The 19,009-nt window shown below is 51.0% G+C and overlaps 1 protein-coding gene across 1 annotated transcript; it reads left to right on the forward strand.

Moving 5' to 3' along the window:
* Nucleotides 1–944: 944 nt before the first annotated feature.
* Mcm2 (minichromosome maintenance complex component 2) lies at nt 945–17,708 on the forward strand. The gene is made up of 16 exons (XM_036181321.1): nt 945–1,058; nt 1,992–2,224; nt 7,050–7,225; nt 7,359–7,619; nt 8,391–8,610; nt 9,412–9,619; nt 11,292–11,426; nt 12,082–12,273; nt 12,933–13,026; nt 13,482–13,732; nt 13,833–13,959; nt 14,225–14,337; nt 15,432–15,680; nt 16,368–16,550; nt 16,709–16,864; nt 17,108–17,708. Exons 1-16 carry the CDS (start codon nt 1,053–1,055, stop codon nt 17,216–17,218), a joined length of 2,715 nt encoding a protein of 904 aa, XP_036037214.1. The 5' UTR covers nt 945–1,052; the 3' UTR covers nt 17,219–17,708.
* The last annotated feature ends 1,301 nt before the right edge of the window (nt 17,709–19,009 follow it).

Here is a 19,009-nt window from a genome sequence, read left to right on the forward strand (position 1 = left end):
AGTGGTTTCCAGCTTTGGGGGAGGCCTCCAACAGGAAAGGGCCTGTGGGTTCCTGTTTCAGAGGCCATGCTACTAACCCATCTCCCTGAGACACACATCCTGTAGCACCTATGGGTTATCTTTTGACTCTGCGGCCTGCAGGTCCCACCTCCTGAGCTTCCTTCCATACTTCCTCTGCCCTGCTCTGGGTCCTGTACAGAACTATTCATGCCCATGGCACCCAGAACTGTTCATGATGTACATACAGCAGAAATCCCATCCTGCTGAGACCCAGCTGTCTAGGACTGAAGGAACAGCAGCAGTGCCCTTATTGGAAGCATCCAGCCTGTCTCTGTGCACCTCCACAGGTGGCAGCTAGTAGTTCACCCAGCACATGGCTCCCACAACCTCCTCGGGTAACCTCACGTAAGAACAGAGCTCCAACTCCTAGACGGACTGCAGATCTGCCATCTGAGCTCTCCCACTCCTTCCTGGGCTTCACAAGTTGTGAACCAAGGGGTCCCTATATCCTCCAGCCTGCATGCTACCACTTCACACACTATGCCCTTCCCACCCTCTCTGCACCTCTGCCACCCCTGCCACCACGACTCCCCTCTTTGACAAGCAGCCTGAGTGCATGAAGGATTGAACCTCAGGGCTTTCAGAGAAGTTGATATCAAATCAGGAAGAAATCAGAAAACTGTCTCAGTTGCATCAAGTGGCTATACTGACACCAAGGTCTCACAGCTAGGAGGCCGGACTGGTCCTTAGAGCCACCAGCAACCCAAAGTCCAGCTCCATCGTCTTACTGTGACAAGCCCTGCAGGGTTAAGCCCAGGTGTACAAGCCGCCTGGATGCAGCCTTTTGAAAGCTGTGGGCGGGTCTCCAGGGAATAGGGCGGGGCCTCGCTTAGTGTAGGCGTGACCAAAACTCTAGCCCTCCTCCCGCCCTAGATGGACGCGGACGTCGTGACGTCTGGTTCCTCACGGAGCTTCCCGGGCAAGGGCGGGTCACGTGATCCAGTTTTCGCGCGAAAACCGGTGGCTGCTGGTGTGGAGGAGCTAACCCAGAGATGGCGGTGAGGAGCGGGGTGATCTCGGGCGGAGGGTGGTCAGCGGCTTCCGCCTCCTTTGCCGGGTCTCATCCTCCAGTGCCAGGCCTGAGTGCGGGGCTCCCTACGCGAGCCCGGGACGGATCGTCTCTGCACCCCTCGTGTGTCCCTAGGCCCCGGATCTCCGTGCACTTTGGGTGGTGAGGGTGCAGGAAATGGAGCTCAGAACCTGGCGCTTGTAGGGAAAGCGCGCTACCACGTAGCTGCATGCACACCGACCTACTTGTTTTGAGGAAGCGTCTCACTGCCGGGCGGTAGTGGCGCACGCCTTTAATCCCAGCATTCGGGAAGCAGCGGCAGGCAGATAGATCTCTTGAGTTCGAGGCAGGCCTGGTCTACCGTGCAAGTTCCAGGACAGTCAGGGCTGTTACACAGAAAAACCCTGTCTCAAAAAAACAGAAAAAAAGAAAGAGAAAGGGTCTTACAAAGGCACCCAGGCTGATCTTGAACTCACTCTGTAGTGCGGGGGTTAGCCTTGAATTTGGCGATCCTCAGGCCTCAACTTCTGGGTATTCCGGTTTCCATACCTGTGACATCGGGCCCGGCTTCCCTACTCTTAGTGTTCGTGTTCTCGTGACTCCGACTTGGTAAAGATCTGCGCTTTCTTCCCTTCAGTTCTAGAATCGTATGGCTTGATACCTCTTAATCGTCACTTCTTGTCCCAGCATATTGTGGAGGCTGGAGTGCATAGTGTACGACTTAGGGTGATCTGAGTGACCCAGTATGTGAGGAGATGGCCCTTGATTGGTTCAGCCCAGATCTGGGAAGGACTCGGGGCTGCAGAGCTTCCATGTCCTTGAGTGGTGCCTGGTGGACAGAAGACAGGCAGCCAGCGGGGAAGGCCCCATGGTGGGTGTCCACCTGTGTCCCTCAGGTGTCTGATGGCACCCTCTCTTGCAGGAATCTTCTGAGTCCTTTTCGGCAGCATCTAGCCCTGCCCGGCAGCGTCGACGGATCAGCGATCCTCTCACCTCCAGCCCTGGCCGAAGCTCCAGACGTGCTGATGCCCTTACCTCCAGCCCTGGCAGAGACCTCCCCCCATTTGAGGATGAGTCTGAGGGGCTGCTGGGCACCGAGGGGCCCGTTGAGGAAGAAGAAGATGGAGAGGAACTCATTGGTGATGGCATGGAGAGGTATTTTCAGTCTATGTCATGGTTAGGTGGTTTAGCAGAAACACCCTGTGTCTGGTGGCCTGGTTGGGGACCCATGAGTGTATGAACCTGGTGACTTTGCCTTTGAATGTGGCATGGTTCAGATTGGGGAAAGACAGTTCCACCAGCTACTGTAAAGATCTATTTAGCTTACTACATACAGCTCAGACCAAACCTAAGGCCTAGGCAAGCCCCAGCTCAGAAGAAGAGGACCCATAGAGTCTGATCCAAAGAGGTATGGGAAGTGGACTGCAAGTATTTTGTCTCTTCCTTTCATAACACATTGCATGGTGCTTCTGAAAATGAAAGTTTAGATTCAGTCAGCAAACTTGGACCCAGCATGCATCAGGCCCTGGGTCAGAAATGTTCAGGGTGTTTTGTTTTGTTTTGTTTCTCCAGTATTTTTGAGGCAGGATTTCTCTATGTAGCCTTGGTTGTCCTGGAACTTTCTTTGTAGACCTGGCTTGCCTTGAACTCACAGAGATCCACGTGCCTCTGCCTCCCGAGTGCTGGGATTAAAGGCGTACACCACCACCCAGCTAGAAATGTGCAAGTTTACAAGCAGACTAACCCAAGGTGAAGGCTGACTGCTGGGAAACAGGATGTAAGCTTTGCCAGTAAGTACAGTTTGATCTGTACTTCAGCCTTACCAGCAACTACGGCTGGGCTCAGGTACCAGTTATGTGGGCACCTAAGAGCCTCGTGCCACCCCATTGTGCCTTTTCCTGGGGGCTGTCTGGGGTATGAGCTATTAGAGGTACTGTCAGGAGCCTTCTGTACCATTTAGTTCTTTGCTTTAAGCACTGCCAGGTGAGTTACATGAGACCTGGTATGTGGTGTGTGTCCAGCTATGGGAGGATTGATCCAGATCATCCTGGGCTCAGAGTCAAGGGCTTCCCTGCAGAGCTGCTCATCCGGTGCCCCTCCTGTGCTCCCTCCCTATCTGTCTTCACTCTTGTATTTATACTTAAGTGAAAAGACCTTGGGGAGGGTACCTAAAGATGTATTATAAGCCTTACCTTTATAAGAGTACAGCTCAGGGATGTTCAGTGCAAGTTTCCTGAGCGCCGTTTCTGTTGCCCCACTGAGGTCCCCTCCTGCCTATGGATCCCAGTTCCCGACCCCATCACAGCTACCCGGCTATCTACTCTTCATCCCTTAGCTCTTCCAGTTCTGATCATTTGACCAGAACTGGAATTATACTATATTTGTCCTTTTGTGCCAACATTTCACTCAGCACAGTGTTTTCAAAGTTCAGTCTTTTTAAAAAATGTATGGGTGTTTTACCTATGTACCGCAGAGGCCAGAAGAGGACATCAGACCCTCTGAAACTGTAGTTAACATAGGTTGTGAGCTGCCATGTGAGTATCCAGAACTGAACCCAGGTCCTTTGCAAGAGCAGCCAGTGCTCTGAACCACTGAGCCATTTCCAGCCCATCATTTTTGTGTTGTTTGTTTTTCAAGACAGGGCTTCTCTGTGTAACATCTCCAGCTGTCCTGCTTGCTCTGTAGACCAGGCTAGCCTCAAACTCAGAGATCTGCTTGCTTCTGCCTCCCAGGTGCTGGGATTAAAGGTGTGCACCATCACACCTGGCTGCCCCTCATTTTTTTTTATGGTACTATCTTTTTTAAATATTTCATTACATTGTTCCTTAAGTGTTTGTGTATGGGTGCACATGCCATGGCACTCCTGGGAAGGTCAGAGGACAACTTGCTGGACTTGATTTTTCTCCTTTCTCTACTGGGTCTCAGGGACTGAACAGACTTCGGGTTTGCTGGCAGGTCGTTAGCCTGTCTCATCAGTCTGGAAATGGTGTCTTTTAAGGCATATAGGTTTTGTAATTCGATGAGATCCAGATTGTTTTGTTTGTGTGTTTGGCTGTAGACTAATTGGAATGTCACTATTTCGGGTCTTCTCAGGGTCAGAACATACTTTCCTCAGAAAGCACTGGTGTCTTCTGCATAGCACCAGTCTGGACTGTTACTTGATTTGAGTTTGGTGTTGTGAAATTGTTTGTTTTGAGAGGGTAGTCTGAGAACATTAACCAGAGAAAGGGGGCAGCCTTACCAGTCACCCTGAGGAAGGGAAAATGACTCCAGACGTCCGTTTCCCTGGGAGATGCTGGCTCCTGGGGAGAGGCCAGGTGGCCCTAAGGAAAGAGCTTGCAGCCTATTTGACTGTAGAATCACATCACCCACTCAAAGATGAGATGGGCCTGACTTGATGGGAGTTGGGGACTCGGGCACCACAGGGAAGAAGCTGCCGGCCCTCTGTGTTGACAGAGTAGATACAAGTGTTCACCAGAGACAGACCGCTCAGTGAGTGACCTTAGAATAGCTCAGACCGTTGAGCCAGTGGGTGTGAGCTTTTCAGGCAGCCAGTCCGGCTGGGTTTTGGAAGGGGTATTTATGCTCAGGTCGGGAGAAGCCACTGGGAGGGTATAACCCCGGGCCCACGGGGATCTGCTCTGAAAGCCTTTCTGGCGTCAAAATCTTGGCTTCCTCTAATTCTTTTTCCTTTTCCTTTTTATTGTGGTGGTGGCACACGCCTTTAATCCCAGCACTTGGGAGGCAGAGGCAAGTGGATCTCAGTGAGTTCAAGGCCAGCCTGGTCTACAAAGAGAGTGCCAGGACAGCCAAGACTGTTACACAGAGAAACCCTATCTCAAAAAAAAAATTTTTTTTTTTCAAATGACTTTTTAATGTTATGTGCATTGGTGTTTTGCCTGTATGCATGTCTGTGTGAGGTGTCAGACCCTATAGAACTGGAGTTACAGATAGTTGTGAGCTACCACATGGGTGCTGAGCATTGAACCCAGGTCCTCTAGAAGAACAGCCAGTGCTCTTAACTACTCAGTCATCTCTCTAGCCCTTAACAACATTTATGTGTATACTGGAGTGTGTGTGTTTATGTGCTTAAATGTATAGATGCCTGCAGAGGCCAGAAGAAGGTGTCAGATCCCCTGAAGTTGGAGGTACAGCTTGGGTTATGGGTGCTGGGAAGTCAGGTCCTCTGCTTGCGCCCTCCAGCCCAACCCTCTTTATTGTAAGATGTACAACAAAATGTCTTCATTTTAGTGTGTGGCTCAGTGGCATTCATCTGAGTTACCGTGTAGTCATCACCACTGGCCATCTCCAGAACCTTTCTCAAAACCGAGTCTCTGTCTCCCATAAACACTGACTCCCCACCCACCATTTGGCTGTCTTCCTCTGAGTCTGACCCCTCTGTGGACCACATGGTAATGGTGCGGCTTAATCCATTGGTGTGAGCTGTCAGTATCATCCACGCTGTGGCACCTATCAGGGCCCCCTTCTGTTTTAAGGTTGAGTGATGACCTACTGTGTGGATGGGTTTATCTGTTGGCCACCCTGGGGTTTTGCCCCTAACCCATTTATTAGAGTTTCATTCTGTTTTCTTCACCCTTAAAAGTAGTCGTAGATTTTCTTCAGAATGTGCTTAGTAGTCATTTTAACTTTAACTCAGGAGATCTTTTCTTCTTACCCATGTGTCTTATCCTGTCCTGTTCTCATACTGGTATTAATTTTGGCTTTCACTGTGTCCTTGACTGGCCTCAAATGTTCAGCGGCCCTCCTGTTTCCTGGGACTGCTAGTAAAAAGGTGTGCACTACTACAGCTGGTGAAGATGGTTTCTTCTTCAATATTTTTAACTTAAAAAGTTATTTTTTTATGTTTGTGGGTGTTTTGCCTGCATGTATGTCTATGCACCGCATGATGACTTCAGAAACCAAAAGAAGTCCTCAGATCCTCTGGAACTGGAGTTATAGACAATTGTAAGCTGCCACGTGGGTGCTGGGAATTGCAACCAGGTCCTCTGGAAGAGCAGCTAGTGCTCTTAACCTCTCTGAGCTGTCTTTTCAGCTCCTTAATTTTTATTTTTATGTGTTCAGATATATCTGTGCCTGTGTACACATGTAAGGGCAGGTACCTAATGTGGGTGCTGGGAATCCAACTTTGGTCCTCTGCCAGAGCAGTATGTGGGCTGGGTGTAGTGACACAGGCCTTTAAACCAAGCACTTGGGAGGCATAGGCAGGCAGATCTCTGTGAGTTCGAGGCCAGCCTGGTCTACAGAGTGAGTTCTAGGACAGTTAGGACAGAAAAACCCTGCCTCGGGGCAAAGAAAAAAGAAGAGCAGTGTGAGTACTCTTAACTAATGAGCCATCTCTAGCTCCGTATGTGTTCACAGTGTTGGGAGCAGACTTGACTGGCTAGTTAGTGCCTTGTGTTTCCACTGGGATTGTGGATGTTAGAGTCTCCCGCATTTGTTATCCAAAGCCCATATTCTACTGTGTTTATTGGGTTTTCCTAGCTTCTGCCCTGTTGTAAGTCCCCCGTTTCTTCCTTGCTGTGACAGTTTCATGCTTTCTAGTTTCTGATGAAAATGGTGCCAGTTAGAGATTTTTAAATGACCTCATGTAACACTTTACTTGGTAATTTTCTCAAGACCAAGCTGTGTAGTGCCTTTGGGGAAGAATCTGCATTAGGGATAGCATTGACCTCCTCCATTACATACCACCAGCAGGTGGCGCTGTAGATGTGGGACTTGTTCTGCCCAGACTCACATGGCTGAATCCCATGGCTGTGCACCTCATGCATACAGATGGACACCCTCCCCCCTTTGCATCTTGGGAGCTTGTGCCTTCTTGATGAAGTCCCCAAATAATGGTCTTCAAATTTCCAGCTTTCTGTTCGTAGCTGTCCAGCTTGGGCCTTGTAAGCCTATGGAGCAGACTCCATTCCCTGGGGGGCTGTTTGGGGACTCAGTGTCTGTTGATGCCCTCTTTCAGAGACTACCGTCCCATTCCTGAGCTTGATGTCTACGAGGCAGAGGGATTGGCCCTGGATGATGAGGATGTGGAGGAGCTGACAGCCAGTCAGAGGGAGGCAGCAGAGCGGGCCATGAGGCAGAGAGACCGCGAGGCTGGCAGAGGCCTGGGCCGCATGCGCCGGGGGCTGCTGTATGGTATGTGTGGTGGGCATCCCAAAGGGGCTCCTTGGATCTCTAGAGCCTCAGGAAGTGGGGAAGGCATGGGTGGTACACATTGTGCAGAGGGTGCTGGGAGAAGGTTGCATACAGGGGTGTCTTGCAACCCAAGACAGCGACGAGGAAGATGAGGAGCGGCCTGCCCGTAAGCGCCGCCAGATAGAGCGTGCCACAGAGGACGGCGAGGAGGATGAAGAGATGATCGAGAGCATTGAGAACCTGGAGGACCTCAAGGGACACTCAGTTCGTGAGTGGGTGAGCATGGCAGGACCCAGGCTGGAGATCCACCACCGCTTCAAGAACTTCCTGCGCACCCATGTGGACAGCCACGGTCACAATGTCTTCAAGGAACGCATCAGTGATATGTGCAAAGGTGTGTTGCTAATAGTCTGGGATGGAACGCAAAGGTATACTTGTCTTGAGTGGGGTCCTGGGCTGTCTCAGCACTGGGGGGGTGAAGGTGGCCTGTCTTCTCTATCCTGTTATGAGGGCTGCTCCTGCTGGCCTTGTTGTAACACACTAGACACGGTATGCACAGGAACATTTGGTGACAAGGACAGAACAAAGGGCATCCTTTCAGAGGAACCCAGGGTCTCCTATATCTGCACCAGAGCTGGGGTGTTTGGGGACATGCTTAAAAATGTATTAGTATCCTGTGGGTGTTCCGTTTTTGTTTTTTGCAGTGTCAGGTTGGACCCAGGGCCTAGCACATTCTAAGCATGTGCTCTGCCACTGAGCCACTCCTCAACCTGTGCATTACAGCTTTGATCCAAAAGTGGTAGCATTTCTGTGTGACAACATCCTCTTTAAAGGGTCTGACAGCTTCAGGCTATGGTAGCCCCTCCAGAAATGGCTATAGTTCTTCTGTAGGTGTGTTTTCTCCACAGCCTGTGGCACTCTTTCTGTAGCCCAAGGGCTCTTCCTCCTGGATATGACATCGCCAGAGATACATACGAGTGTTTATATATCACTTGAATCTCTGTTGCACAGCCAGCCACGGGTAGTGGGCCTAGGGTGCTGGCTGGCCTTTCTGGCTTACTGAGGTTTGGTTTGGGTAGAGAGATTTGGCCAGCAAGATTCTAAGATGTTAGCTACCTTCATGACCCCTGGCTGTGTCATCAGTTCCACCCGCCATCCTCCTTAGAGAACCGCGAGAGCTTGGTGGTGAATTATGAAGACCTGGCAGCCCGGGAACATGTGTTGGCATACTTCCTGCCTGAAGCACCAGCCGAATTGCTGCAGATCTTTGATGAGGCTGCCTTGGAGGTAGTCCTTGCCATGTACCCTAAATACGACCGCATTGCCAACCACATTCACGTGCGCATTTCCCACCTGCCTCTGGTGGAGGAGTTGCGATCACTGAGGTGAGCAGGGGTGTTGGAGAATTGTTCATATAGCCAGTCCACTGTGCCAACCAAGCAACCTTGAATCAAAAGATGGAGTCAGAGATTGGCTGACTGGGATTAGCTATACAGTTCTTGGAGGACTTAGGAAGGCTGTAGGGAAGACAGGAAGAGGAGGAAGGAGTTCCAAGGAATTTCTGGAGTGGTCTGGGAAAAACGTGGAGAGAGGGTCAGTCAGTCACTCCACTTCCCTTAGATTTTCCAGGTCTTTATCTCAATTTCTGTCTCCTAGTCTATTATATTAGAACAAATTAGGTGATCCTTACATCTGATAGCCTTATCTGGCACCCCAAGTTGGGTGCCATAAATAGCAGTATTTTCTTGGGTCCGCCAGCTCACAAATAGCAACACGGAGGAGACTTATTAATTATAAAAGCTTAGCCTTAGCTTAGGCTTGTTTCTAACTAGCTCTTATAACGTAAATTAACCCATTTCTATTGATCTGTGTGCTGCCACATGGCTCATGGCTTTTACCTCTCTTCCTGCATGTCCTGCTTCCTGTCTGTCTCCTCTGGCCTCTCTTTCCTGCCTAGATTCATCATCTCCTCTCTGCCTGGAAGTCCCACCTAACCTCTTCCTGCCTAGCTATTGGCCATTCAGCTCTTTATTAAATCAAACTGAAGGCACCTTGGCAACAACACATCTTCACAGTATACATAAAGATTATTCCACAACATGGGGAGAGTGAGTGGGGCCTAGTCCAGAGAATGCAGTAGGAAGTACCCCACAGCCTCTGATGTACTTGCTACATCCCACACCCAGGCAGCTACACCTGAACCAGCTGATCCGTACCAGCGGCGTAGTGACCAGCTGCACTGGAGTCCTGCCCCAGCTCAGCATGGTCAAGTATAACTGTAGCAAGTGCAACTTTGTACTGGGGCCTTTCTGCCAGTCTCAGAACCAGGAGGTGAAGCCTGGCTCCTGCCCTGAGTGCCAGTCCGCCGGGCCCTTTGAGATCAACATGGAGGAGGTGAGTAACCCATACCTGTTGTGTTATCTTTGGTGTGTGAGGCCTAACCCATCTTAAGGCACTTAGACATGCCTTAAGGCAGAATTAACCAGATTGGTCCTGCATCTTCAAGAATTCAATATGTTTGAAACTAGGTGATCCTGTGCGGTGTGTCCACATTTGTGGTCGCTAAAAGATAAGGGCCCACTTTTCTTCCTATGCATCCCAATAGAGCATCTACTTGCCCATCACATGGGCATCTGGCATGTTGACTTGTTGGTAGGTAGGGCCTGGCTGGCTCCTGGTGCTTTTTGTGGGGATCTCCAGGGTTATAACAGAAACTTGGACCCCACAGAACCTTGCTTGGGAGACTCCTGGACCTCCAGTACAATTCTGAGCTGTCTTCTTTAGAACTGCCTGGGCAGGAAGTTGCCAGTGCCAGTGTTGAAGTCTAGGTGTGTCTCTCCGGGCTGACACAGCCCCAAGGCTGCACTTAGCTGTGCCTCTCTCCATCCTTTACAGCCCCACTTAGCCATGTCACAGACGCTGCCCCCAGGACACTGAGCTGTACAGTGGGATTAGCAAGTAGGGTCAAATGCGTGCTGGCCTTGCTGCCTGCTTGCTGTGTTAATCTTTATTACATTCTGGGAGGGAGGATTCACAATTCTCATCTTGTGGAATAATGGGTGTTCAGAGACTTAAAGGGCTAAGGTCACCCACTCAGCAGTGTCGTAAGGATCAGGCAAGCATATAGATGTAATTGTGTTGCTTTTTTTTTTTTTTTTTTTATTGAGACAGGGGCTTTCTATGTAGTTCTGACTGGCCTCTAATTCACAGACATCCACCTGTCTTTGCCTCCTGAGTTCTGGGCTCAAAGGTGTACACTACCGTCACCTGTCATTGTGTGCTTTCAGGCCCTGTGTCTTGTGTATCAGTCAGCTCTGGGTTACCATAACTAAACACCTGATGTAATTGATTTGAAGGATTAGAGTCACGCTTGGGGTCACCTGACCCCCCCATGGCTTTGGGGCCTGCCTGTGTGTGGCAGTGATGTGTGATTCAGGAAGCTGCTCATTTCACATCAGAGACAAAAAGAGAACAAGAGACCATCCAGTATCCCATCGTCCCCTTCAAGGGCATGCCCCTGTGACCTAAGGCCTCCCACAAGGCTCCCTTGTCTCTCACACATGCACTGAAGAATCAATGCCTTCTATGAATAGGCCATCGGGGACATTTGCAGCCCAGACTCTAGCATGTTGTCTCTTTTCTGGACTGTAAGTAAACTAGTGGGATGGGACGGCATATGGCACAACTCCGCCATGTGGTCCTGCTCTGCTGTTGTGGGTGCCGCTGTAGGTACTCACACACGTGGCCCGGCTTGATCTTTGTAAGATCGTGCTTAAAGCTCAGCACCCCCTTCAGCCAAGAATCACACTACGTATGACTGGGCTAAGGTGTGGACACCGATGAATTAGGCTCCAGGGTGTAGAGCAGAGGCTGGAGCCCAGGAGGAGGAAGGCAGTGCCTAGGGATGGATGCAGATGAAGAGACTCACCGGGTCTCAGTTGGCCTGTCCCTGGTCTCTGTGAACTTGTGGCTTGCTTATCCATTGGGGGCTGCAGTCAGGTTGGAGCACACGGGAAAGCTGTGCTTTGGAGAAAGCAGGAACCATGATCTTTTCTGTTCCGAGCAGACCATCTATCAGAACTACCAGCGTATCCGCATCCAGGAGAGTCCCGGCAAGGTGGCGGCCGGCCGGCTGCCCCGCTCCAAGGATGCTATTCTCCTTGCTGATCTGGTGGACAGCTGCAAGCCAGGAGACGAGATAGTAAGTGGATGCTGCCAAGAACTGGTGGGATCTCCTGTGGCCAGTGGGAGTGGACCAGTGTCTGAAGGGGGCTCAGCCTGGCATTAGCTCTTGAGTCAGGAGGAGAGCTTTTCTCCCACTGGTCAGAGTGATGGGTGTAACTCAGCTTTGCTGTGACAGTACCATAGAGGTGCAATCAGCTTAGAGGAGGAGAGATTTATCCTGGGTCAGTGCCAGAGCAAGTCCGTGGTCTTGGGGACTCTGACTGTGGATGTAGCTGCACAGTGTATTATGGCAAGAATGTGAGGTGGGGAGGGAGTGTGGTTGCTCACTTCATGGGGAAAGAGAGAGCTGGGAGCAGGGAGTTGTGTCAGGGTCTAGGTATCCCCTCCCAAGGGCACACCCTAAATGACCTCACTAACACGTTGCAGTTATGCCGAGTTGAGGATGAAGACTTTAATGCCTCTCTCTTCCCCCCCCCCCCCCCCCCCACACACACACACATGTAAAACACAGTGAGACAAAGCTCATGCTTCCATACTATACTTCCTGGGTTGCTCATCTTTCTGCAGCACAGAGAGCTTGGAGTGGAGATGGGGCAAAACAGCATGGGTGTAAGACCCTCCTGTGGGGACACCAGGTTGCACCCTCTGACATGTGACCTCCCCCCTCCCAGGAGCTGACTGGCATTTACCACAATAACTATGATGGCTCACTTAATACCGCCAATGGCTTTCCAGTCTTTGCCACTGTCATCTTGGCCAACCATGTTGCCAAGAAGGACAACAAAGTGGCCGTTGGTGAGCTAACGGATGAGGATGTGAAGATGATCACCGGCCTTTCCAAGGACCAGCAGATTGGAGAGAAGGCAGGTGGCCGGGCAGGGCTCCATCTGGAATCTCTGGGAACCAGGCACCCTACCCCCTAGGCTGGGTCTCTGAATATTGGTACTGGTGGGGGAGGGGAGGCTGCACCCTGCAGGAGGACCTTGGGAATGCTGTCATTGGGAAAACCAGCCCCAGCTCTGCCTCTGGAGGCTGGAAGTCCCAGATTGAGGGTCCACTTGGGGCAAGAGAGCCCTCATGGTATGGCAGAAGATTCCGTGTACTAGTAGGGCAGACACTCAGCTCCTTTTGACCGGTTCTGAGCCCCGCTGGCCTAATTACCTCTCCAAGGCTCCCCTAATAGGGTTGCACTGGAAACTCGGTTTCTGATGCGTACTTCTAGGGATTTTCACAGCACTGTCCTCTGCCCCACTGCCACAGCTGTCAGGCATGGCCAGCTTTGCTGCTTTGAGCCTCAGAGAGGTTTTATTTATGGCTATATCTATGCTCTAAAGGAAAGAGCCTGTCCTGGTTTGCTTTCTGTATCAAGACCATGGCCAAAAGCAGCTCAGGGAGGGGTGGAAAGAGTTGATTTGGCTTTTCACTCTCTGATGATAGTCCATCACTGAGAGAAGCCAAGGCAGGGGCTAAGTTACTCATTGCCGGCTGGTTCCAGTCTCACGGGTCTCCCTCCGTTCCTCAGATCTTTGCCAGCATTGCGCCCTCCATCTATGGGCATGAAGACATCAAGAGAGGCCTGGCTCTGGCCCTGTTTGGAGGGGAGCCCAAGAACCCAGGTGAGCCCCTCTTGCCAGCTCTCCCTGCAGGGATTATAGGGCCTTTGTTTTGTTTTTAAACATCAGAGTTAACAAGAGTACTGCCTGGGCCTGTGGTGAGGTATTTATTGCCTCACCAGAGAGGCTGCAGTGAGCGTGGGCTCTTGTTCACCCTGGTCCACTATAGTAGGTTATGTCTCTGCTGGTTGGCTGTGGTCTAGTCCCAGGCTGTGACTTCACCACCCTCTCAGGTGTGCAGGGCACACTCAGGGTTTCGTGACATGTGTGCTAGTTTGATTGTGTCCCAAAGCTCCATAACTCATTGCTCTGGACTCAGCCTCCCAGGGTTTTGGGGCTGGGTATCCCCTGCAGAGACCCACCTTTGCTTTGCTGAGGAGCAGGTCAGGGGATCCTCTGGCCCTCCTTCCCTCCTACACATATATGCCTTCTATCTCCACCCCTGCCTCCTCCTGCAGGTGGAAAGCACAAGGTTCGAGGTGACATTAACGTGCTCTTGTGCGGGGACCCTGGTACCGCAAAGTCTCAGTTCCTCAAATACATTGAGAAAGTGTCTAGCCGTGCCATCTTCACCACTGGCCAGGGGGCTTCAGCCGTGGGTCTCACTGCGTATGTTCAGCGGCATCCTGTCAGCAGAGAGTGGACCTTAGAGGCTGGAGCCCTGGTTCTGGCCGACCGGGGTGTGTGTCTCATTGATGAGTTTGACAAGGTAGGGCTCTGGGCTGATGGGCTCTGGGACTGAGCTCTCAGTGGTGGGCGGGCTTTATTGGATAGTGATGGGGCCTCCTGGGATGCTCTCTGTTGTGTAGATGAATGACCAGGACAGGACCAGCATCCACGAGGCCATGGAACAGCAAAGCATTTCCATCTCCAAGGCCGGCATCGTCACCTCACTGCAAGCCCGCTGCACCGTCATCGCTGCTGCCAACCCCATAGGTATGCCTGTTACCGGATGCAGAGTCCAGACCCTAAGTCCTACCACACGGGGCCAGGGGGTGGGGCTGCACCCAGTAGGTGGCTAGCATCCAGGATCCCCCTGGGGCTTTTCTTTGGAGCAGCTCTGGTTCTAATGGAATCAGGCAGTGTCTCTGAATCCCTCCTTTTCCCCACACCTCTGCCTAAAAGGCATGCTGGTCCTAGAAAAGCTTCCACAGCTTGAGGGCAGTGGATGAACAACTGAGCTTGCCTCCTTGTGTTTCAGGGGGCCGCTATGACCCTTCACTGACCTTCTCAGAGAATGTAGACCTCACAGAGCCCATCATTTCCCGCTTTGATGTCCTGTGTGTGGTGAGGGACACTATTGACCCAGTTCAGGTACGCTCCCACATCCCCTGGTGCCACCTGAAGCTTGGGCTGTGCTGTGTGCTGGACATGGGGTGGGCACTATATGGACATTGCCTCATATTCAAGTATCATCCTGACCTCTATGGCTTCCCAGTCCCTCCCTGGCTGAACCCCCAGTCTAGTCACAGACTATACCCTGTCCTATATCCCTTCCTCCAGCTCTGCCCTCTGACCCAAGGGGCTGCTCTTGCCTAGGTTGGTTGCTTATTTGCCTGCCAGTTGAAAGAGTAGATGGCATGGCCCTGTCCTCCCCACAGAGTCTCTGCTTTGTGGCCACCGTGTGCTCCACATGCTCCCTGCACCTGCTGGGTAGGGATGGCTGGCCAGCTCTGCAGCTGCTGTCTTCATGCTAAATGAACCCACGTGCCTGCTCTCTCTCTAAAAACGCAGCCCTGGGCTTTAAATGTGCTCTTTCCCTTGGAGTGCCCCCACCACCACCACCAGATGCCTCTCAGTTTGTCCTGTGGTGAGAGGCTTCTTGGCCACTGGGCTCTCTTTGGTTACATTCCCCTATTTTTTCTTTTCTTAGCTTGTTACTTTCTTTTTTTTTTTTTTTTAATTATGTATACAGAAGAGGGCGCCAGAATCTCATTACAGATGGTTATGAGCCACCATGTGGTTGCTGGGAATTGAACTCAGGACCTCTGGAAGAGCAGTCGGTGCTCTTAACCTCTGAGCCATCTCTCCAGCCCCCTTTTTTTTTTTTTTTTATTGTTTCTGATGGTTTGGTTTTTGAGACAGGGTCTCAACTCCTGGGTTCAAGAAGCCTCTTGTTAGGGGTTGGGGATTTAGCTCAGTGGTAGAGCGCTTGCCTAGCAAGCACAAGGTCCGGGGTTCGGTCCTCGGCTCCAAATAAAGAAGCCTCCTGTTTCCCTCAGTTCCTGAGCAGCTGGGATTGTCTTCAGACCACAGGTGTTTCCTGCTACTCTAAGCCTGTTACGGCTCTTCACGCTCACAAGCTCGCCTGGCCTCAAACACGCATGGCTGCCCTCTCCTTGTGTGTAGCGTTTCCTGTCTTCCTGATCCCATCCTTATGTGGTACCCCACCCCCATCTCTTGTTTAGGATGAGATGCTGGCTCGCTTTGTGGTTGGCAGCCATGTCAGGCACCACCCCAGCAACAAGAAGGACGAGGGGCTGACCAATGGCGTCTTGGAGCCAGCCATGCCCAATACGTATGGTGTGGAACCCCTGCCTCAGGAAGTCCTGAAGAAGTACATCATCTATGCCAAGGAGAGAGTCCACCCAAAGCTTAACCAGATGGACCAGGACAAAGTGGCCAGGATGTACAGTGACCTGAGGAAGGAATCCATGGTGAGTGGGGGACACTGCTGGCTTTCTGACCCAGACCCAGGGCGGGGGCAGAGCAAGCAATATTACGTAACAACCTCTGGGGCTTGGTGTTGCCCTGTGGTGAGTGCCTGCCTTGTGTGGACAGGACCCTGGTTTCATCTCCAGTACTGAAAAAAAAAAACAGGCTTCCATATCTTAACCATTGGGTTACAGGTGAACCTGTGTGCAAGAGGGTCATGGTCTTTTGATTAAGTTCTGTGTTAACATAAATTTTGCCCAAATCAACATGGGAGCTCAGCTGGTTTGGGTTCTCTGTATTGGTATGGGAGTGCAAGGCCACTGACTATTTTAAACCACACCTAACCAAGACACCAGCTGGGGGTTTTGCTTTTGTCTTTTCCAATGTTACCCACTGTCTTCAGAGCATCAGCTTGGTTCTTACAGAAACGATGGCTTCTCTCTCATTGTTCTGATCATATAATGTCCAGTGTAAGCTAGGTGCAGGTGTAACAGACCAGGGGGATTCGAACTAGGTAAGGGCAGACTAGGCAGTGGTGCTAGTGTGACCGTAGGCCTGGTTTTGTACCTGGCATTGGAGCTGACTCAGCTGTAGCTGCGCCACTGGCCGCTTGGCTCTGCGGCATGGCATTTGCCTCTAGTCTTTTCTGCTGTCTCGTCCTGAGGAAGGCCCCACACTGTTCTCTACAGGCAACGGGCAGTATCCCCATCACGGTGCGCCACATTGAGTCCATGATCCGCATGGCAGAGGCCCACGCACGAATGCACCTGCGGGACTACGTGATGGAAGATGATGTCAACATGGCCATCCGAGTGATGCTGGAGAGTTTCATTGACACACAGAAGTTCAGTGTCATGCGAAGCATGCGCAAGGTGGGTGTGAGTGAGACCAGGTTCCTGGCCTATTTGAGGCATTGGGGGGCTGTGGCCTGACTTATAGTAGGAGCCCCTGCCCTGGCAGCTCAAGCCATGAAGGTGGCCCGATATGACCGGCAAGTGAGCTGGCTTCTGACCTCTGGCCCCTTCTGCAGACCTTTGCCCGGTACCTCTCCTTCCGGCGAGATAACAATGAACTTCTGCTCTTCATACTGAAGCAACTGGTGGCTGAGCAAGTAACATATCAACGCAACCGCTTTGGGGCCCAGCAGGACACCATCGAAATTCCTGAGAAGGACTTGGTGGACAAGGTGTGTAAGAACAGGGTCGGGCCAGGGCTTGCTGCGCTGTGGAGCTTGCGGCCATCTTTGTTGTGCCATTGGGTAACGGGCAAATGAGGTAGAGGTGGGCACAGGGGCACAGGTTCCAGCGGCCTTGTCCAGTACCTGTGAGGCTGGTAAAGCTCAGGTTTGGCGCTCTGAACCAGCGTAGCCCTTCCAGAGGCAAGGGCTACCAGTATCCCCTACTAAATGGCTCTGATGCCCTTTCTCCAGGCCAGGCAGATCAATATCCACAACCTGTCCGCCTTCTACGACAGTGAGCTCTTCAGGATCAACAAGTTCAGCCGGGACCTGAAACGCAAGATGATCCTGCAGCAGTTCTGAAGCCAGCACTGGACCCCTGTGTCTGGATGCGGCTTGGCCACCAGGGGCTCGGTGCTCTGTGAGGTTGGGATGATAGCCAGATGCACATCTTTACCCATGACCCCCTGGGCCCAGGCTATGGTGTGACATGACTGTATTTATTATTCTGCTCACCTCTAGAGAGCTCTTCTTGGCCAGACCAGACCCTCTGTCCAAGGCTCAGCAGCCTCGCTGAGTGCCTCATAGCTGGTGTTCAGGATGAGGGTTTGTTCAGGTGACGGACTTTACCAGAACTCTTGCTGTTTCGGCATGAGTTTTGTTTCTGGGCTGTTTCTTCCTCTTTTAGCCAAAGAGCAACTTAGAGGTGTTTGCAGAGCATTTTCCAAGCCTCTGCTCCCCTGACAGTGTAGCACTCGCTGGTTTCCACTGCTGAACCTGTTACTTCCCACCTAACCAGTGCCTTCATTCACTTTTTGTACAGTTTTGTGTCTCTGTAGTTTATTTTGTAATAAAGTTGAATATAATCTAAATACTAGTGTTATTTTGATTCCGGTTTAATGTGGCTTTCTTGGGCTTCTTTGAAGCCTTTTCCACCTGCCCTCAGTTTCAACAAGACATAGATCTGGTTAGATCCGCTTTGTGGATGTGCCCTGCACTTTGGGTTTTAAATGTCTCCTTAAGGGGCATTACTAATATAAGCTCATTGTTTTTTAATTCAAGGCCTCACCCTGTAGCCCTGGCTGGTCTGGAACTCAACTTGCAGATCTGCCTGCCTCTGCCTCCCAGGATTAAAGGCATGCACCACCAGTCTGGCTCATTGTTAATTCACCAGCTTGGAGCCTGGTGAGAGGAAGTGAGGTTATTGGACCCCGACATAACCTTTCTTTGTTTCCAGACTACTATGAGGTCAGTAAGTCTCTGCTACTATGAATTTCTGTCTCAATACACTTTGAGCCAACAGGCTGCAGGCAAATCTTTGCAATGAACCCTAAACCTTACCCCCTAATAAGTTGATTATCTGCTTGGTCGTGGAAACAGAAAGTTGACCAACACAAGACACGGCTGTTACAGCACACAGAACTGACATTTTTATATTAATGAGTTCTTGTGTCCAGACAAGATACATTCATCCATTGTTGCTGGTTCTTAGGAAGCTACAGAGCCTCTGCATTTAGATTCTTCTACATGTCTGGTTTGCCTCATTCTAGCTTTTAATTGTGCTGTTAAGACTGAATGGTTTCAATATGCCGGGAGGTGGTGGCGCAAGCCTTTAATCCCAGCACTCGGGAGGCAGAGGCAGTCGGATCTCTGAGTTCGAGGCCAGCCTGGTCTCCAAAGTGAGTTCCAGGAAAGGCGCAAAGCCACACAAAGAAACCCTGTCTCGAAACACCCCCCCCCCCAAAAAAAAGACAATGTTTTCTCTTTTTAAGCAGTGCCAGAATAAGAGCCAGAACCCTGCCTGTGTCCTGCAAGAGCTGCACTGAGCCACACACATGCCTCCTGCACTGTATTTCCCAGTAGTTACCATAACGGGGCAGACTCTGCTTCTAGCCAACCTTGAACTCAGGAGGCTTATGAGTTTTCCAGAGTTTTTTTTTCCCATTAATTTCACCTGTTTTCTTTATCCAGTTAGCTCTTACAGGATGTTCAGCCTTTTGGGTTTCAGCAATCCCTTTTCTGCTTGAGGACACACTTGTAACACACCATGAAGTCTGGTTATTGATTGTAGGTTTCTGGGAGAGCCTCTTTTGGATCATGAAAGTTTACTCTCTTTTTTTTTTTTTTAATTTTTTATTTTATTTATTTTATTTA

This window comes from Onychomys torridus, chromosome 3 (assembly GCF_903995425.1).
Source record: "Onychomys torridus chromosome 3, mOncTor1.1, whole genome shotgun sequence".
Lineage (NCBI taxonomy): Eukaryota > Metazoa > Chordata > Mammalia > Rodentia > Cricetidae > Onychomys > Onychomys torridus.